This window comes from Balaenoptera acutorostrata, chromosome 1, assembly GCF_949987535.1.
Source record: "Balaenoptera acutorostrata chromosome 1, mBalAcu1.1, whole genome shotgun sequence".
In the NCBI taxonomy this organism is placed as follows: domain Eukaryota; kingdom Metazoa; phylum Chordata; class Mammalia; order Artiodactyla; family Balaenopteridae; genus Balaenoptera; species Balaenoptera acutorostrata.
In genome coordinates, this window is record NC_080064.1 from 35,281,030 (window position 1) to 35,302,174 (window position 21,145).

General features: G+C 51.2%; 2 protein-coding genes across 2 annotated transcripts; one reads left to right on the forward strand and one right to left on the reverse strand.

Moving 5' to 3' along the window:
- Positions 1-1,706: 1,706 nt before the first annotated feature.
- P3H1 (prolyl 3-hydroxylase 1) lies at positions 1,707-21,096 on the reverse strand. Its single transcript, XM_007164646.2, has 15 exons — positions 20,553-21,096; positions 16,005-16,157; positions 13,779-13,968; positions 13,433-13,564; positions 12,446-12,585; positions 8,040-8,129; positions 7,675-7,727; positions 7,373-7,494; positions 5,565-5,692; positions 5,303-5,398; positions 4,715-4,865; positions 3,455-3,572; positions 2,999-3,074; positions 2,594-2,734; positions 1,707-2,179 (listed from the first exon to the last, which is right to left on the reverse strand). Exons 1-15 carry the CDS (start codon positions 21,015-21,017, stop codon positions 2,024-2,026), a joined length of 2,211 nt encoding a protein of 736 aa, XP_007164708.1. The 5' UTR covers positions 21,018-21,096; the 3' UTR covers positions 1,707-2,023.
- Positions 16,766-17,469, forward strand: LOC103018958 (mitochondrial intermembrane space import and assembly protein 40-like). The gene is given in 2 exon segments (XM_057552889.1): positions 16,766-16,804; positions 17,017-17,469. Coding segments are annotated over 2 exon segments (492 nt in total).
- Positions 21,097-21,145: the final 49 nt, after the last annotated feature.

The following is a 21,145-nucleotide window of genomic DNA, read 5'->3' on the forward strand; positions in this document are numbered from 1 at the left end:
CCTGAAACACTCTCACTGGCTTCCAGGACTAGGCCTCTTGGTTCCCCTGCTCACGGCTGGTCCTCGTGTCCTCTGTTGGACCCCACTGCCTCTGGAGCCCCAGTTGCCTGCAGCCCGGCCCAGTCTTCTGACTCTTCCTCTGTCTACACTGACCTTAGTCTCCCGGCTTTGAACACCCCTCAAAGGCTGATGGGGACCCCCAAAGTTCTGGCTCCTACCTCCACCTCTCCCTGAACTCAGAAACCTTTTGTCTCACAGGCTCCTCGAACTTGAGCATAACACATGCAAAACCGGACTCCTGCTTTCCACGCCCCATAACCATCTCACCTGCAGTCGGCCCTGTCGTGGGAGAGGGCGGCTCCACTTCCCCAACTGCTTGGGCTGAATCCTTCTTTTTTTTTATTTTTTTATTTTTATTTTTGGCCGTGCCCCTTGGCATGCAGGATCGTAGTTCCCCAAGAAGGGATCGAACCTGTGCCCCCTGCAGTGGAAGCGTGGAGTCCCAACCACCGGACCGCCAGGGAATTTCCTAGGCCGAATCCTTCTTGTTGCTCCTCCTCATACCATCCAACTGATCAGCAACTCCTGTCAGCTCTACTTTAACGAGATCCAGAACCTGACCTTTTCGCTGCCTTCGCTGGCAACACCCGATCCACAACACCTCTCTCTCCACCCGGGGTCTTTGCAGCAGCCTCCGTTCTGCTCTCCTTGTCTCCGTTCTTGCCCTTGTAGCCCATTCTCCACTTACATTCTTCACTGAGGACTTTCAAATGTATGAGGCCTTTCAAATGTAAGTCAGATGCTCTCACCCCCCTGCTCAAAACCCTCCAAGGGCTCCTGTCCCACTGGGTCAAAGCCCAGGTGCTCTCAGTGGCCGACCAGGCCCCAGGGACCCTGACCTCGCTGGCTGCCCTGTGTCGGCACATCGGCCTCCTTGCTGTTGCCTTCTCCTCAGGGCCTGACCTGCCTTCTTTTCTACCTCAAAGGATTACACACACACACGTTTATGTGTTTGTTACCTGTCTCCCTTACTAAAATAGAAGCTCTATGAGGACTGGGGCTTGTTTGGTTTGACACCATATTCCCAGCACCAGCACTTAGCTGGTGCTCAATAAATAAACACTGGTTGATTGAATAAATGGGCTCTCAGGGTGCAGGTTCCCAACTCACGACCCCACTGCACCTCAAGCCCAGGAGGGAGATGGGCTTGCGGCCCGAGGAGCTGAATCTCCAGGTCTGCTCTTACTCCGTCTCCTAGAGGTGAGTGTTGTCCTGCATATGGAGGCCCTGAGGTATGAGGACCCTGAGGCCAGACATCAGAGCAGGATGCATGTGGCCGACACGGGGGCAACATGCCAGAGCACTGCTGACCGCTGCTAGCTGCCAGAGAAGGATTAGTAATAATCCCTGCCTTCCACCCAGAGCGTTCCAGTTTACAAAATGCTGTCACATCGGCGTCGCATGTGGGCCCCACAACTGCCCAGAGGTGGGCAGAGCAGCGATTATGGTCCCCGTTATACATATGACAACCCTGAGGTCCCTGAGGTTAAGGGTCTGGCCTGAGACTGCACAGGAAGTGGCCGAGCCGGGTACAGAGCTAGGCCTCTTCACACCATGCCTGCCACTGCATCCTGCCCAGAGCAATTTTTATCAAGTGAGACCCCTGGCACCGATGGGCATATTTCCACTCTGAACAAACCACCGAGTAAAAAAAATCACGAATCATTTATTCTTTGGTGGTCTACACAGGCACTTAAATACTGTATTGCTGTCACGTGGCTGCCTGTGCAGGCCCCCGGAGTGGCTCTGGGCCTGCGTCCTGAGCCCTTGGTCAGGCCCAGGGGGAGAGGGCCGTCCTGCTACGTCCACTCCAAGAGCGGCAGCACCATGTGGACGGCTATGAGCAGAGTCCCCTCAGCGGGGGGCAGACCTAAGCTCCCCACTGCTCCTCACCCGAGGCTGGCCAGTCCAGGGTGCAGGACGGAGTTCCTCACGTGGGTGATCACCGTCCACACGTGAGCTGTCAGAGCTCATCCTTGTGCCCTGACTCACTGCTGGAGACAGACCCCTGTACAGGCTCGGGGGGGCCCTCCTGGGCTTCTTGGGGCTGCTCTTGGGGGAGGTCCGTCTCTTCTGGGCTAAAGAGCATCTTCACCAGGTCATCCGCCTGCACCCTGTCCTGCAAGGACAAACCCCCGGCTGTTCAGAGAGGCCTCTGGACCAGGCACTCACCATCTCTCAGGTGCTACATCCTGGAGAACAAGAAGGCTCTTCTCCAGTGGCCTCTGAGCTCATCCTAATCCCAGCAGGTCCTACTCTTTGGGCAGAGGCAGCAGAGGTGGTACCCAGCGAGGGACCAAGAACCAGGATCACTCCCCTTATTGTCCCCCCTGCCCCCCACCTGGAGCCCCATTCCCAAGGAAGGAAGAAGAGCCGGGGAACACGGTGACACAGTGCCGAAGCGAGGAGTCTCTATGGACTCCCAAGCCCAGGGCTTCCTCCACGTCTAAGCATCGGCAGTGGGACTGGGGAAGGCGGAAGCAGAACAAGGGCCCTGCCAGGAACAGGTCACAGCAGCGCCACCTGCTCTCACCCGCTCGCTGTGTCGAGCATCCAAAGTGAACCACAGGGCGATGGCACAGCGCTGCCCTCTGGTGACAGCCTTCACTCCGTGAGGGTTTTCCGTGCCCGAAGAGAATCCCACGGCCCTTCCGCACTGGGGCTGCACCTCTGCCTAAAGGGGACGACGAGGGGGGTACACAGGACAGAGACCATAACCTGCCTTCAGAAGGGACACGGGGTCATTCAGGTCCAGGAGGGGATGGCCCCTCTGCCTGGCTTCCCAAAGACCAGAGCTAAAGAGAACAGGTGACTGGTCAGAGGCCCCCTGGTTTGGGAATGGGAGTGCTGGCCACCAGGAAGACCAGCTGGCCATTCTGCCCACTGCACCTTGAGGTTTTGTCTCCCCTCCCAGGGATGGGGACAAGGGCGCACTCACCGTCACGGTCTTGGCATCTAGTTCAGTGAAATAAAAGTTTCCTCCGTCGAAGTCTGCGTTCAGGTAAAGAATGGCACTGGGAAAGGCAGAGAGCACCTCGACACCGACTTCCTCTTCCCGCCCCTCAGACACCCACGGCTCCAGTGCCTTTATCTCCAAGTGCTCCCAACCAGCAGCAGGAGGGGGGCCTTCTCTGAAGCCTCACGAACACGACTCCTGACCTTCCCGCCTCCCTACCCTCGCCCCTGAGAATCCGCCATGCCCTTCTCTGGGGTGCTTCTGTACCAAGTCTACCTTTCCCTGTCCTACTCTCACACTGCACTGTAATGATTCCAGTTTTATCTGACTCCCAATCCGGAGGGTCCTGGACGCTGGGAAGAGCCGGTCCCAAACATGCATGTGTCGGGGGAGGGGGCAGGGCACAGGGCCCTGGGGGCGTCAGAGCAGAGCTGGCACCTGTAGTCCCGGAAGGTGTAGGCGGGGGGCTCCTTGACGCACACGAGGGCCTCGGCGTTCAGGATGCAGTTGTCCACGTGGACGGGGTGGCTCCCGTCCTTCCTCTCAGCCTGTGCCTCTGCGGCCAAGGAAACACACGTTAGCACTGGGGCACCTCCGGGCCACCTCCGGGGACACTGCAGCTCTCCTGCTGGCATGCGAGGGGAGGGGGTCACTGCCGACCAGCTTCCCTTCCTCTGGTTTGATCCACGTACTCCAAGTCTTTAGACACATAGCAGCAAGACTAACCTTAAACCCTTAACCTTGGTGAGTAAAAACAAGGCCTCACCCAGCCCTTCACTGCCTGCCGACTCTTCCTGGCTTCCTGGCTTCCCGCTGCCCAGGCCCCAGGGCCCCCACCTGGAGGACGGGACACACACAGTTGCGAGTCTGGCACATTCCCTGGGTGTGCCCAGATTTTGATAGAATTCCAAACTTTCTGAGGGAGAGTAAAGTCCTCTAATCTCTGCTGCCCATCAGGGTCATATCGGCACCAGGGGCCGCTGAAGGCTCTGGCATGACAGACCCGGCTGTGGATCACGCGCGGTTCCTGGACACTGGCCCTGCCTCACCCCTCCTAGGGAATGCAAAAGGGAATGTGACAGAGGGAGAGTGAACGATGAACAACCTCCAGCCTGCCCTATCTTGTAAAATAAGTAGTTCTCTCAGAAATTTGGTATTTAATGATTAGTGACAGAGAACTTGCAACGCAGATCGTCATTCACCTAAGGACACCTGTATGCCCAATACCAGCGCTGAGAACCATTGACTTACAGGATGCAAAATAATCTTGAATGCAGCGCTCCGTAATTTGGCTTCTGAGGACCTCACCAGTCTTACGTGGCTGCCCCCCGTCCCCCCCTTGACCTTACGCTCCAGAAACGGCCACTTTCTTAGTCCCCCCCAGCTGCCGGTTGCTCGATGCCTCCACTCCTTTCCTCATGCTGCTCCCTCCGGCTCGAACGTCCTCCCGCTGCCCCGTCTACTCCACAGCTCCTATTCATCCTGCGCAGCTCTCATCACCTCCTCTGGGAAGCCCTCCTGACTCCCCGGGGAGACTGACTCGAACTTCCTCTGCTGCACTCATTGCACTGGTTTACGTTGGTTCCCCAGCAGGATGAAAGGGACCATATCCTGCTCTTCTCCGTGTCCTCCGCATCCAGCTGGTGCCTGGGTGGGCAGCGTGTGCTGCACGGGGGCTGTGGGTTGAGGGAGGCCCACCTTCGATCGCGGTGCGGCACACCAGGTGGGAGTAGGAGAAGTAGAGGGGGCTGTCCAGGCGGAAGTAGGACGCCATGACACGCCGCACCTTCTCCGTCACGTTGTAGTACAGGTGAGCGCTCTGCAGAGGAACCTTCCCTTCCTGTCCCAGCTGCCGAGGAGACCAGTGGTCAGCTACGCTGCACGCTCCTCTGCGGACCAACAGAGACCACAGGGGCGCCAGGCCCCATTCCTCGTGCCCACCAAGGACCAGCCCCTCTGCTTCCCGTACACGACTCTCTGCCATCGCCCCCTCCCCTCCCCTTCACACTTCTCTTTATGAGTAACCTGCTCAGAAGTACAGCGGTTCTTCAGAAAGCGCTCTCAAGCTTGGGGTATCAGTCTTGCTTGCTTGCCTCATTGTTATTACACTAATAGCCATGGTTCAAAAGTCAAGCTCACCCAGCATGGTTTATCCTGCCTCCGTGGCAGCTGGGACGCTGACAGGCAGACACTTTTACCTTTCCTACCACCATCTCCAACTCCTCCCCAGAGCCTGCGCGTCCCCCTCCCCCTTCTCCACACTCTAGAACACAGTACTGACCCTACCTTGAGGGCCTTGAAGACAGTGACGCCATAGAACTTTTCGCTGGGAGTGTGTGGGGAGGTCTGACCCCGGTAGCCATCTCCTAAAGTTGCTGCTGCCTACGAGGCCCCAAAAACAGGTGGAGTTAGCCAGGCAGCTGAGGGCCCAAGAAGAGGTGGTCGACTGCCCGCAGCAAGGGGCAGGCAATCGTTCAGCACCTAAGAGGCACCTAGTCGGGGGAGGCTGGGCCCTTAGGGAGATGGTATGGTCACCGGGTTCCCTCACATTGGTCAGTCTCTGCAGCTCCCGGCACTCATCGTCAGAGATGACACCATCCATCACCACCCGCTGGGAACCGTTCAAGACTTTGGAGGTCATGGTGAGTCTGATACCGTCATAAAGCAGGGGGCCACCTGCAAAGCAATAACACCGGCTAAATCCAGCAGTAGTTCTGTCCAGACACTCTCCATCAGATATTGCCTTGCTGAAAGGAAGAGAAATTCCAGTTGTTTCCTGTTCACCAGAGAAACCTCCCGTTTGGTCGCTTCCAAAGGTAGGGTGGTCCAGAGGATGAAACTTAGAGCTGAAGGGCAGGAGATCCAAGTCCTGGTCCACAGCTGTTGGCTCCTGGGCTTTCACGCATTGTTGAGGAAACATCATAAAGACATTCCTAAAACATGAGTTCAGGACCAGAAAGAACTGGGTTTGACTCCTGGATCCTCCACTTACTAGCTGTGTGACCTTGGCAAGTTACTTAACCTCCCTGAGCCTTATCTCATCTGTAAAACAGCATCTACCTCGTAAGTTTGATGTAAAGAACAATATGACAACTTAAAAGTTTAGCACGATACTTGGCACCTAGTAAATGCTTAAAAGTTTAGCTACCATCATATCATCATCTATTTAAAATGAGGATCTTACAATCTGCCCAACCCACTTCCCAGGCAATTATGAGAATCAAGAGAAATAACAGGGTGAAAGCTCTCTGAAAACAAAGGAATGCTGGACAAATTCTTTAACATGCTAATCTCATTAAATTAAGCACTTGTTAATTGAAGCAACTGTAGAGTAAAGGCCAGCCTTTCTCTCTTCTATTTCTCCTGGTGTCTCTCTGTGATGGGGACATACCAGAGACCCAATTCGACTCCATCTATTATTTACTGAGGCCTCAGCGTGTGCCAAGCACTGTGCTAGAAAAGGCAAGGGATTAACACCTGAAGACAGCACCTGTTCCAACAATTACACAAATGACCAACACAAGGCAGACCTTGTGAAAGTACAAAGTGCCTTGGAAGTTCAACAGACATGGGGGTGGGGATCCCAACCGGCCTGGAGTTTAAGAAAGGCTCTGTAGGGTGGATCTGAGACGCCTCACGGGGAGAGATGATGGGAAGTGTATAGGTGGAGGCATAGGCCTGAACAAAGACTTGTGAGCAGAGAGAGGCTCAAGGACGAAGAGAAGGTATAAATGGGGAATGGTAGAACATACGGTTAAAGGGGCAGGCAGGGAGGACGGCATCAGAGTCCCTGTGTTTGGAAGACTGGTCTAGCCCCCAGGTGGGAAGGGGCAAGGACAGATTGGAGGAGAAAAGATGAGTGCAGAGAGGAGGGGCTGGGGGCCTGATGCACGCCTGAGGCCATGGGACAAGAAAAGGGTTGGGGAGAGAGAAAGAGAGCAGAGTCCTAATTGGCAGGCCCCCCCGGAGGACTGGAGGGGATGGGCAAGGGGGGACCAAAGGAGACCTGAAGATTTTGAGGCTTGGTAACAGGACAAATGATGGCAGCTGGGAGAAAACAGTTTGGGGGTAAGGAGAGAGGACAAGTTTTCTCCTACAAATACTTACTGAAGCAAACTAAACTAGCGTCACTGTGACTCAGGAGCCTTACTTCTTAAACAAAGGCCAATTCTCAGTGCTCTTTGCAGGTGGAAGTCCCGTGGGTGAGTGAAGAAGGGCCACGGCGGGGGTGAGCCCTGACCCGTGCCAGCTCGGATCCTGAGGCTGCTCTCTAAGGGGAGCTGCCCAGCTGACATGGGGACCACCAGCCTTGCTGCCCCCATGACAGCCGAGGTGGCCCCACGCTCGTCCTCTCACCTTCCCGGGTCAGCCTGCTCACGTCCATTGACTCCTTGGTCTTCTCTTCCACGAGGGTCTCAATCTCCTTCATCAGGTTTCCGATCTCCTGGGAGATGCGGGCGGCTGTTTCCCGTTCTGACCTGTGAGCACAGCCAGTCTGAGGGCTATATTCCAGGGCCAGCCCAGGCTCCCACCCCAGCTTCCCAGACTGGACCTGCCCACCCCTTGCCAGGAGTTCACATCTGCCTCTGCCTGGGCTCAGGAAGCCTCAAGTGCTTCATCACACCGATCCAATCATGCAGTCTCTTCAAGGCCCTCACTTCTGTTTCTCTTGCAGTCTCTTGGGAATCACCTCTTCTGGAGTCCATGAATCCTAAAAGCAGAGCAGGAAAAAATGAACAGTGTCGGGTGACCTGCTGAATCTTCCAGGTCTCGATGCACATACTAGGGCCTACAGGGAATCCACCTTCTCACCGGCCTCCTTTCAGGAGATAAAGTGAGAGGTCTCTGGAACTGAGTCACCTGTACTTGGCTGCCCAGAATCTCCCGTCTCTCGTCCACGCAGATCTCCTGTTTGGCTCAACCCCCGAACGGCCCTCTCCCCAGAGGCACACGGTGTACAGCTCAGCCCATCCCTTGCATCCCCGCCCCACTCCCCACTCCGGCTCCCTGCACCCTGGCTCACCGGGTCAACAAAGGGAATTCCGAAAACATCATAAGCGAAGAACAGCAGTTCTTTCTCCAGCAGGCTTCGCTGGTGGTACTCCTGGGCACTCTGAGGAAACGCAGTGGGAGGGACGCCCTGGTACTCAGCCCTGACGCTGGCTCTAGCCCGCACCCCCCGCCCCTGTGTTCCATACTGTTGCCCCCAGTGCGACCCAAGGCTTCCTCTCCCACTATCACTAGTGTCCCCCCGTTTGGGACAAGTCTCACGTCTGTGCTCAAGGGTTCCTCTTGCCTGACACAAGCAGCCCCTCTGAGGGTGGCACAGCCAGCCTTCCCTTATAGGGAAAGCAGCCCCCCTTCCTTTCCCTGCCGTTAATCTCTGAGACAGAAAACCTGAGGATTCTCAGGAAATACTCTTTAAGAAAGAAAAATTCCTTCTTGACTTCTGCAGGAGTTCAACACGCAGGGGAAGAAAAACCTAGGCGTTAGGTGACTCCTGCGTTATTCATTTAATCTTTACAGCCATTTTTGAGGTTGATAAGATTATCCTCATTTTACAGACGAAGACACCGAGGTACAGAGGGGATATGCAACTTGTTTGAGGTGACACTATAGGAGATGGTAGAGCAGGGACCTACATCCAAGCCTGGGTCTCTCCAATCCTAAAGCCCACGTGCTTTTTCCTATGCCATCTGCCTCCCCTCAGACTTGGAGTGGACAGTATCCCTCCCGGGAGTTGGGCCAGTGCAGGAGCAGCTGGGTCCAGCATCCGGCCATTCCCACATGTGCTCAGTGGTAGGGCTCACCCAGGGCAGGGAAACTAAGTACCTTCTGGGGTCACATCTTTCCCTAGGTGCCCTGCTAGTCTCCCAGCAGCAGAAGAAGGAAGGAAAAGAAAAAGAAGACATCATCAGTTGAAATAAAAGATGAGGGCAATAAGGAAAACTTTAAAGGTGTCAATGAGGCCTATATCACCTATTATATTTACCCAAGAAGAAGATGGAAATTTTCTCCTAAGGAGTTTAAATAACTGGCCTCCCTCACCTAGTGCTGGACACCAAGCTAGGTATGTGTTATCTCCTTTAACCCTCTCCAACTGCTCTATGAGCCTGCCGGGAAGCAAGTCCCACTTCTACCAGTTACTCATTCAACACTGATTTACTGAGTATCAGCTATGTGTCAGAACTGTGCCGGCACTGGGATAAAGCAGGGGAACAGAGATTCCGGCCACCGTGGGCAGCCATAGGCTGCTGTGCAAGTTAACTCACTTCCTGGAGCCTAAATGTCCTCATCTCGAAAATGGCAAGAATAGCGCCCACCTCACAGGGTGCCTGTGATGATTAAATGTGATGATGGGTAGAAACCACCTAGCTCAGTGCTTGGCCTGGGACAGGGCTCAACAGATGTTAGTTACCTTCTGTCCAGAAGGGCAGTTCTAGTTAGAAATGGTAGACTGACCACTTATTTTCCCTTTCTGCCCCAGACTCACTAATATGACCATAAAGGGTCAGGGGGAGGGGTCTTAACCAAGCAAAGAGACTAGGAGAGGCGCCATCTCAAATCCAGACGGCCACCATCTAGCGGCCAAAGAGGACACCGACAAGGTCACCAGTCTCCATATGGGAGGGGGTGGCAAGAGGAGCGTTATTTCTATTAGAGACTCTCAGGATTGCAGATCCAAGAAGGAAGAACCTTGGTTTTTAACTTCAGGGTAGGTTGGTGACCCCACCTCACTGGGTTGTTATGAGAATCAAATGAAAGAAAAGCTATGAAAAATTTTTGTAAACTATAAAATGCCACACACATTTGAAGGGTGCTTATTTTCCACAGGAAGCGCCACAACAACCAGAATGGGAGGTCTGTTACTGCCGCATCATCCACCTGCTTCTCCCAGTGAACAGAGGAAAAATGAGCCACCCTGGGCTGGAGTGCGGGCAGGGCAGGAGGCCGTGAGGGCGGTATCCTGCCACCCGTGTGCCCCGGGGCCAGCGCCGTGCACGTGTCTCCCAGGCTGGGAATGGGGTGCCTAATTAGACATGGAGAGGAGGGAGGCACGAACCCCCTGCCCCACCGCCAGTTCCACCTCTCCCCTCCACCTGGTCAGCTCCCCTCCTCCAGCCCCCCGCCTCACTCAGGCCTCAGCAGCTCTCTCTGCACCGTGACGGCCTCCGGCACCTCCCATTCTGAGCCCTGCCCCATCACATCTCGTCAGGCTGCTTCAAACCCTTTGAGGGCTCACCACTGCCTGCTGCACACAGTAGGCTCCAAGGTCCTGGAGAGGCGCTCAAGACCCCTCAAAAATCTGACCCTCCCGGGCCTCATTGCCTGCAACTCCCCAGCGCCATCTTCCCTTCACATGGGACTGTTGTCCAGGTAGTTTGCATATGCTGTTCTCCATCTAAAAGGCCCTTCTCTGACTCGTTCACCTACTGAAGGCTTTTAAAACCAATTGTCAACACCACTGCCTCTTGTGAAGCCTTCCCGGACCCGCCAGTTGCTTACTTTTCCTCCGTGCTCCCACTCTAGCTCGCTGACCCCTCTACTATGATATTCACCGCAGCATTTTACAAATCTTGGATTGTACACCTTTCCAAGGCGGTTTTAGATGGCATTCAAAAAGACATGAAAGTAGTACAAATGTAGCTAAAAGAAACCCCCCGAGTATCGACAGACATAAATAGAAATGTTCAGTTCTCCCCCGCCCAGCCCCTGACCCACAGGCCCATGCCTAGGGGTGTGGGGGTTAATCCTGATGAACAGTTTCTTACCAATCTGTGCAGAAAGTTAAAAAACTTAAAAATATATATGCATTACCAAAAAAAGTAAATAGAATACCACTACAGTTCTATGTCTTCTTTCTCTTTACCTAAAATTACATCATGGAGGCAATTTCATATTGGTGCGTAGGAATCTACTCAAGCAACATAATGGTTATCTTGTACATCATTGAATGAACGTGCCGTATTTTATTTAACCAGTTCCCCAAATTGATAGCATTGAGCTTGTTTCCAGTTTTTTGCTTTTAGCGGCGGACTTCCGATGCACACCTGTGCACATTTACCTTTGCACGCTTGTGTAGTACAGCCAAGGGTGAATCCCCGGCAGTCAGATCGCTGGGTGAATGAACAGTACAGTTTGCAGCCCTACCAACAGCCCAGGGGTGTGCCTGCTCCCCTACATGTGTCCAACAGACTTGTTGCACACACAACTGAGGGGCCTCTAGAGTAACTGTAGCTATGTATCTTTTTTTTTTTCTTTGACAAAAGGAAAAACTGATCCAAAGTTACAGCTATTTTTACAGACTGTAAGATTGGGTTTTGGAGAGGCCAGCAGGACACAAGTGATTGAGGGTCACAGTGACAAGCCACCCCATCTCAGGAGGTGGCTGAAGTTGGAGGTAAGAAAACCCGCCGCCTGCTACTTGGGTACCGTCAGCAAGACCTCTGTGATGCCACCTGTCCACACAACACTTTGTACACCACCTGTCGGCTCACTATCTCATTTGACCCTCACACTCGTCCTGTGTTGAAGACAGAGCAAGAACCATAATCCTATTTTACAGAAGGAGAAAATGAGACTCAGAAGGGCAGTGCAGCATGCCTAAGATTCCACATGATGTGTCAAAAATCACATGGTTAGTAAGTGGAGGAGCCAGGACTTGAGTCCAGATTAGTGACTTCAAATCCACCTCATTGTTCTGGGCTCAAGAAGGAGAGGATCTAGGGCCTGTGCGAGGCATATGTACAAATATCGAGGTTCACAGTATTGAACTTCACTAAGTTAAAAACAGAGAACTTTTCATGTTTTTAATACAAAGATGATACCCGTTCACCGCAGGGAATTTAGAAAATATAAAGGAGCAAAACACAAAAATCACCCGTAATTCCAGAAATAGCCATTGTTAAATGAACAGCACAAAGTGCAGTCCCCCCGGCAGTGCAGGCGTGGGCCTGCTTTCACTTCAGTGCATTTCGTTTTAGTCTTTCTATTACATAGATTTTTTTCCTTGTTTTGGAGTGAGATGGGCATAATGCTGAAATAGGGAGAGATCGAACAATGGCAGAAAGAAGCGGGGGCGGGGAAGAAAATGGAGGCAGAAAAGAGGTGAGTGAAAAAAAATTTTAGCATGAAGTAGAAAACGATAAATCTTGGCCAAATCAAGTCTCAAAGTGGAGGTGCTGAAAAAGGGAAAGAACATGGCTGCTTTGCAGTTCTGCTTTTCCTTGCCGACTCGGAGAACAGACTTCTGGGCCCAGATCGTGCTAATTAAGGTTCTGGCTTATTCCCCCCTTTCTGTGCACTCACACCCACCCAGGCAACCTGCCCCCACCCTGCCCGAGCAGCCCCGGCTCCTCCTCTACCCCACTCTCTGCTTTCTGGTCTGGGTTCAGCTGGCAGCCACCCAAAGTAATGCAAGTCTCTCACCTCACGGGGGCCGATGGATCTGGCTTGTTCTTCTCCAAGCATGGCTGTATAGTAGGCCAGATTCTGGCTCATCACCTCATCATTGGGGAAGAAGAGGAGATAGGTCTTGGCACATTCAATGGCCTGGGTGTAATTCCCAACTGCAAAGGGGAAAAAATGGCTGAGAAGAAAGCGTCGAATCCTGGGTACCGTGAACCGCCTCGTGTTCAGTCTCAGCACAGCTCGAGGCGATGATGACGTGGCAAGGTGGCACCAGCTACATAACACGACTGCCTGATTTGGCGGGAGAAATTACAGAATAAATTACAGAATATACGATTGATTTTTAAGGTGCTCAGTGCCTGCAAGTAATTCAAACATTGGCCCTAATACTCCCAATCATTAGACCAATTTCAGGAATATTCCCCTGTCTTCCTACTTTTTTTTCCCTATGGATTTTCAGAAGAGAAGGGAAGATTACAGTAGCAGATTGTCTCTTTGGCAGAGTTCTTGTTGATATGTGTTGGTCTCCTCAACCATAAAAGTGTATATTCTTGAATATGCTGTAATGCTTAGCACACAGTGGGGACTCAGTAAAGACCCGCTGACTTGTTGCTTTTCTGGATACTGACAGCCCCCTCACCTCACCCCAGAGCATCAGTGCTACATGAGGGAGAAGGGGGGGGGAAATGCCCTGTGAGCTGGTTTAAATGGAAGCACACCCTTGCCTTTACTATAACTTAACTCAGGTGCAAAATGAGATTATAAATGTTACAGAGGGGACCAGAGGGTGAGGTCCTAGAGTCTCCCTCCCCCAGCTTTTCAGGCTGCTGGTACTGCTTCTTGGGAGGTGGCTTGTAACAAGGTATTCAGGGATCACCTGGCATGGTGCCTGCCAGAGCCGCAGAGAGAAACCAAACAGCCTGAAGAAGCACAGTGGCCATCATCCCTGCCTTCCTTGCTTTTGGCTTAGCGCAAAGCAGCTGAGAAAGAGAAAGGAGGCCTTACTGTTATAGTAGGCAAACTGCAGATAATTATAATGCGATGGGAGGAAGTCTTCAAAGGGCTTCTCTCGACTTGGGTGGGAAGCAAGCTCCGTGACACAGTTCTGCTTACAGCTGAGGACCTGGATGTAATGGTCTGAAAGGAATCGAGGAGGGGGAAGAACCATAAGGTCAATTTCCAGGATTCAAATGCTGCTTAAGATGAACAAATTCAAGTGGAAGCAATTTTCAGTCAGATTCCCAGATTTAAGAGATTCAGGAATGAGGCTGAAGATGCTGTGTCTGCAGAAATCACACTGTCGCCCTCAGAACCCAGAGGCCTGGCCGAGGGCTGGGTTTGGGCCCCGCACCTGTGATGGCCTGGAGGAGGTCAGCGTTGTACTCCAGGTAGTTGTAGCCATCGTAGTCATAGGGCCCTTCACAGAGGGCACGGCACTCCTCGTCGGCCACGAAGTACTCCCGCAGCGCCGTCTCCAGGTGGGGCGCGGCTTCCTGCAGCTGCTCCTCGGAGTAGAGGTGCACTCCCAGCCGAAACTCGTGCTACTGGGAGGAAGGGGTACTCAGATGCAGGGCAGGCTGCGGACAGCCCTCCCTCCTTGCCCACGGCCACCTCCACGGGCATCCCCGTGGCCCTCTCAGGTTACGGATGCAAAGGGTGCCTGCTACACAAAGAAAGCCTGCTGGAAACGGTCTTTACTTGGTCAGTCTTTACATCTGACTTTCTTTTGAAATTTGAAAACATTTAACTCAATCTACTTGGAAGATATATGGGAATTCACTGTCATTTTCTTGCACTTTTTTTTTAGGGCTGAAAGTTTTCAAAATAAAAATTTAATAAAAAAACATTTAACTCTTAGCTATCAGAATGTGGTTTGAGGTGATGAAAGCAATCTTTCTAGCAGTAAGGAGTGATTTGGGCTGCTGCAGCTGATTATGGACTTTGCTTCTGCTCTCTGTGGGACACGGCTCCCTTCTTGCGGACAATAACCATTTTCATTTGTCACAGAATCACTAAAAAAGAAAAAAAAAGAAAAAAACCCAAACTGTGTAGAGTTGTATAATGTACTAGATGTACACAGTTTACTTTTAAAAGTCATTTTTTTTTTTAAATTAATTAATTTATTTATTTATTTTTGGCTGTGTTGGGTCTTCGTTTCTGTGCGAGGGCTTTCTCTAGTTGAGGCAAGTGGGGGCCACTCTTCATTGCGGTGCGCAGGCCTCTCACTATCGTGGCCTCTCTTGTTGTGGAGCAAGGCTCCAGACGCGCAGGCTCAGTAGTTGTGGCTCACGGGCTTAGTTGCTCCGCGGCATGTGGGATCTTCCCAGACCAGGGCTCGAACCCGTGTCCCCTGCATTGACAGGCAGATTCTTAACCACTGCGCCACCAGGGAAGCCCTAAAAGTCATTTTGATGTTGTTTCTAATATGCCTATTTCTAAACTACAACATAAGCCCTTTATGAAAATGCTATATCGGGACTTCCCTGGTGGTCCAGTGGCTAAGACTCTGTGCTCCCAATGCAGGGGGCCCAGGTTCGATCCCTGGTCAGGGAACTAGATCCCACCTGTGGCAACTAAAGATCCCGTGTGCTGCAACGAAGATTCCCCACAGGCCACAACTAAGACCCGGCGCAGCCAAATAAATAAATAAATATTTTTTTTAAATGCTATGTCATCATAGACAATACCTCCTATGGGACACAGACTTTTCCTGCTAAATAAATAAGAACATTGAGGAATACTGTACCACTCACTGTAGTGAAAAGCAAAAACCTACATGACCAAAAAAATTTGACAAGTAAACGAATACGATGTGTGCATAAGACGGATTGTCGTGCAGCCACTAAAAACTGTGTTTTCAAAGAAAATTTGAAGACATGAGAAAAGACGCATCATATAATGTTAGTTCTAAAGAGATGATGAAAAATACATACACAATATGACGCCAAATTAGGTTTAAAAATTAGAAATACTCAAGACTTAAAAAATAGGCCAAAATATCAACTACTGGTTTTCTGAAGGTGGCACTATTATAGATGATTACTTTCTGTTTTTTACGTATTTGCATTTTTCTAATGTTGTACAATGAACATACATTACTTCTGTAATCAGAAAGCAACCCTGGGGCTTCCCTGGTGGCGCAGTGGTTGAGAATCTGCCTGCTAATGCAGGGGACACGGGTTCGAGCCCTGGTCTGGGAAGATCCCACATGCCACGGAGCAGCTGGGCCCGTGAGCCACAACTACTGAGCCTGCGCGTCTGGAGCCTGTGCCCCGCAACGGGAGGGGCCGCGATAGTGAAAGGCCCGCGCACCGCGATGAAGAGCGGTCCCCGCACCGCGATGAAGGGTGGCCCCCACTTGCCGCAACTAGAGAAAGCCCTCGCACAAACCGAAGACCCAACACAGCCAAAAATAAATAAATAAATAAATAAAGTAGCTATACAATTAAAAAAAAAAAAAAAATTTAAAAAAAAAAAAAAAAAAAAAAAAAAGAAAGCAACCCTAGTGAACGTCACTAAAATAAAAAGAAAGAGCGAGAGAAAGGGATAGCGTTTTTTGTTTGTTTTTTGTTTTCACCATATGGGGTTTGGCCTCAAGATCCTTGAAGTCGGCTTTCTTCACCCCAGACATGGTTTGGTAATAGTCCAGGTTCTGACGCATCTCCATGTGCTCAGGATTGCCCACGAAGAAGGTATGAGCTGCTGCTACGGCTTTCTCCAACTTGTTTATCTACGGGTGAAGAACAAGAACATGGTTGTCACAGCCAAACCTTGATGGTTTGTGTCCACATGTGCAGTTCACAGTAAACAGGAAATCCCCGCCTTCCTGAGCCTTCCACTCTGTGCCTCGGCCCCTGCCAAGCCCAGAAAACACACCTATTGCAGGAACTACATACCAGAGATCAGAAGCACGGGGCCCTGGGCAGGTTTTCAGCTATTTCCCAAATCAGCATTAGGGATTCCTCAAATTACAGGAGGCAATGCTTCAGAAGTGTAAACATTCTATTCTAAAACAAAGGTGGTATTGTAGGGGGAATGCTATGGAAGACTGACTGCCTAAATAATATACTCTCGAAATTCAGATGTGGCGACTAAGCTGAAGAAAGTCTAAGGAGTCAAGGATTAAGGGGTAGGAGAGAAACAGCAGTTAACAATTAGACCATGCTGGAGAAGTTGCTTAGGGGGGAAAAAAAAAAAAAAATATATATATATATATATATATATATATATATATATATATTTTTTTTTTTTTTTTTCCCCCCTGCATACGTGTTTTTGACACATTCAAGGAAAAGGTGGGTGGCTGAAAAGTCTTAAGATCCTATACAAAATCCAGACATGGCATCTTCTGACTTTTCAAAGCCCAGGGCTCATGAGGTTAAAACAAGTGGCTATACAGAAATCTGAGGGGGGAAATGTGCTACAGGTCACAATCATGCCCATAGCAATGGACTCCAGCATATCAAAATTACACAGCTTCATATGCAGAATCCAAAATAAATCACTAGGCGGGTCCGTGTGGGTCTTCAAGCCGCCTGCTTGGCAGCGGAGAGGTCATGGCATGAGGCCACCGCCACAATTGCCGCGAGGTCGGAGTGCTGGGCTGCACTGTGGCCTACTGCCGGCAGGAAGGGAAGGATCGAATCGTATTTGTGACCAAAGAAGACCATGAAACTCCAAGCAACGCGGAGCTGGTGGCCAACGACCCCAATGGTCCGTAAGAGGAGCACTGATGGATCCTGCCCAATGGAGACATCAGCTGGAACTGGCTGTGCCTTGGGGGCACGGCCAGCGGCCCGCGTGGGGAACAGTTCAAGGCGGCCTTTTCCTGCTTCCACTGCAGCACAGATGATGTCAAGGGGTTGGACTGTGTAGACCAGTTCCAGGCCATGCAGGAGTGCATGCAGAAGTACCCGTACCTCTATCCCCAGGAGGAGGAGGAGGAGGAGGAGGAGGAGGAGGAGGAGAAGCCAGCAGATCGATTAGAGGAATCGGCTGCTTCTGAGGTCACCGCGACCAAAGAAGAGGAGGGATCCAGCTAATGAAGGCCTGGGGTGCTGGGCTCCAGCCTCCTTCAGAGCGTATGAACCTCTCCAAGAAAGTGTCTCTCCCTCTGTTGTTCTGTGCATGTAATGTACAAAATAATGTATTGTGCTGATCAGGGGTCTTGGCCCCTTGACATATACACTGAAAAATGGGTTGTATGTATGTGTATCGCACATGAACCTAACAGCGAATGTAGCTGCCACTTCTGAATTCTCTTCTCAGATTGTCCTGAATTTTGCCACTTTGAAATAACGTGCTGAATAATCTCAGCAACCAAAAATCATTATCTGAGAGTGTCTCTTGTGAGCGAGCTGATTTATTCTGATTCCTTGTATCCCTTTTAGTAGATTTTACACCCAGTTGGAAAGTGAAATAGAAACAAAACACTTTCCTTTAAAAATGCTGGAGTGGGGCCGTTCCTTGTAGAAGGGGCAGGATGATCAGCCCTTGAGTATTTGACGAAGCACTATGCTTCATTTCTGATATATTTTGGTTTCCAGTTTGCATTGAGCTCCAGGTTTTCTATATTTGGAAAACAGGGCTTTGGACCCTCTGAGTGACTCCCTTTGTAAGTGAAGAGAAAGGCTGTTTTTTTCTGTTCTTGTTATTCCAAAAGCCCTGGTTTGGGGTCTGTGTTCACACTGGCTCTGTCTCAGCCTGTTCAGATGCAATGTTCTTGAGAGGTGGGGACCTAATCATTATCAAAGTAGCACCCGAGAGAGGAAACGGTGTCAATTAAAAGGGAAACATGATTTTTACCTGGAAAAAAAAAATCACTGATGATCTAATGATTAAGTACATGGGTTGTGGTGTCAGACTGGTGACAAAGGTAGGTTTAATTATTCACTTGTTGAGGCTTTAGGCAAGTTAAAGTTTACTCTCTAAACTCAGTTCTCTAATCGGTCATCTGGAGATAGTACTCGCTACCTCACAGGATTGCTGGGAAAGTTAAATGAGAGGATATATATTCAGCTTCTAACACATGGTGCTGGGCACATATTAAGTGCTTAATAAATGTTAGCTCAATAAATTTAAATCCTAGCACGTTAGTAATATGCTAAGAAAAATATTTTTTCTTTTCTGATCATCAGTACTAGTAAATGCACACTAAACAAGAAGTCAGCCCTGGCTGTGACCCCCAAATAGCTAGGTGACCCACTGTCAACAATCCCCATCTCTGTACCTCAGTTGCCTTAATTATAAAATTAGAAATTCTCTCAAGTCTGTCCCTTTTACGGATTGATTCTCTCTCCCATATCTTTCAGCACTGCTCTTGCCTTTCTCTGTTCTCCTCCATCTCCACACCCCTCACCCCATCCCCAGACCTTCTTTACCCACTAAGCACGATGCACCTCATTTCTTTCTCTTATGTGGACAACTGCAGTCATCTCCTAATGGTTCACCCTGCCACCACTTTCTCCTTCTCCCAAGGCCTACGTCACATGGCTTCCAGAATTAGCATTCTACAACCCAGTTCTGATGATGGCTCCTTGAAGCCTGCAGAATTCTCTTCCCAGTCTGGCCCCACTCTATCGTGAATGGTCATCCTTCCTCTCCTCTAACAATATTTGGGATCAGCTTCAAATGTCACCTCTTCTTTCAAGTCTAACTTCTCTGACACAAAGCTAGATTCCTCCTCCTTTGTATTCCCACAGCTGGATGTACATACCCTTTTAGTAGCCCTTACTACTAAAGTGACTCTTAACAGCAAAGCAAGGTAACACAAAAAAATATAAAGTCAAGCATTTTAATTACCTGTACAAGAACTGGGATGTAGTAAGTATTCAATAAATGTTTGTCAAAGAATTTTAAAAAGTGCTGTTAAGTGACATGACCAAAGACATAGCCCAGTTATTTTGTTTTCAAGTCCAGCACACTTCTGGGAAACTAGGAGGAATGGACCAGAACTGTGTAAGCATAATGCCTGTGGAAAGGTGAAAATCTGAGGTCCCCAAGATTTTCTAAGTCTCTCTTCAGGTTGAATTGAAGGTCTGTTAAACTATGGATATAATAGATACCCGGCACAGCTCCTTCTTCCTTTTTTTAAAATAATTAATTAATTAATTAATTATTTTTTGTCTGCGTTGGGTCTTCTTTGCTGCGCACGGGCTTTCTCTAGTTGCGGCTAGCGGGGTCTACTGTTTGTTGCGGTGCACAGGCTTCTCATTGCGGTGGCTTCTCTTGTTGCAGAGCATGGGCTCTAGGCGCGTGGGTTTCAGTAGTTGTGGCATGCAGGTTCAGTAGTTGTGGTGCACGGGCTTAGTTGCTCCGCGGCATGTGGGATCTTCCAGGACCAGGGAACGAACCCATGTCCCCTACCTTGGCAGGCAGATTCTTAACCATTGCACCACCAGGGAAGTCCCTCCTTTTTCCTTTTTTCCCCAACAAAATGGGCTAATAACAGCAGTTACTTTACAGGATAGTGCCAGGATCTGAGCAAATGAATTAATAAACGCAAAGTACTTAATAGCCTGAAAGTATGTGTTGGCTCTCATTATCATCATAAATCAGAAGCACTCCAAATCTATGTATACACTTGGACTTAAGGCACTCTGGAATTCCTAAAAATACTCATTTTCTTTGGAAACCTGACCGACCAGCCAGAGGGTCCCTTACAGGGAGGGGCCAGACAGCCTCTACTGGCGACGTGGCAACCTCATGTCCTGAAAGAAAGCTGCTGCACTCGGGCAGCAGGAAAAGCATCACTGAAAAGCGAACAGGAAGGAAGATACTGTAGAAAGGTCCTAGCTTCTCACTCGGTCACTTACAACAAAATTAGGATCAGAGACCCAAGCTGCCGCTGTAGTTCCCTCTAAGAGGCCTCTCGGGGAACACAAGACCAAGTTTTGCTTGGTCTGTGCCTTAACCCCGGCTGGATCTTTGGGGTCACCATCTGCCTATGCGAACCGGCGAGGCTGGTCTCCCGGCAGGGTCTCTGCTCTCCCTGGATCCGGGAAGAGCTCCCTGGCCAAGACGCCACTTTCCCTCTCCGCGAGCACTTCCCTGGCCCCCCAAGTTCCCCCGGGCCAACCACACCCAGAAGGATCCCGGCCGCCCCGGGGCCCAGGCAGATCTGCACCTTGAAGTAGGCGACCTGTAGGTAGTTGTAGGGGCTCCGCTTGCTGAACTCCAACTCCAGCTCCTCGCTGAGAGGGTGGGTGGCCGACGGCCCGAGGCAGCGGCGCAGGCAAGCGGCGCGGCGCAGCAAGCCCCCGAAAAAGCGTAGGTCGTGCAGGGCGGCGGCGCCCGAGGCCTGCGCCAGGCTGGGGGGCGAGTCCGGGTCCAGCTCCCATGGGAGGTCGGCGGCACACCCGGTGCGGCAGCGCAGGCGAAGGGCGCGCAGGGCGGCCCGCGAGCGCAACGCCCGCTCCATGCTCAGAACCACCCCGGCCCAGTCACCGCGAGCATAGGCCGCGGCCCCCTCCGCGAAGAGCAGATCAGGCGCCGTCATGTCCCATTCCGCCTCGGACTCCGCCTCGGCCCGGCAGGCAGCGGTGGCAACCGCCAGCAATGTGGTCAGCAGCCTCAACGAGTGCGCCGCCATAGCCGCTCAGACCTAACGGGACCGCTGGTTACCGGCCAGGGAGGCCAGGGAGGACCGAGTCCCACCCCCGGGAATCCCCGCCCCGGAGTGAAGCCCCGCCCCGAGTGAAGCCCCGCCTCCCAAACCCA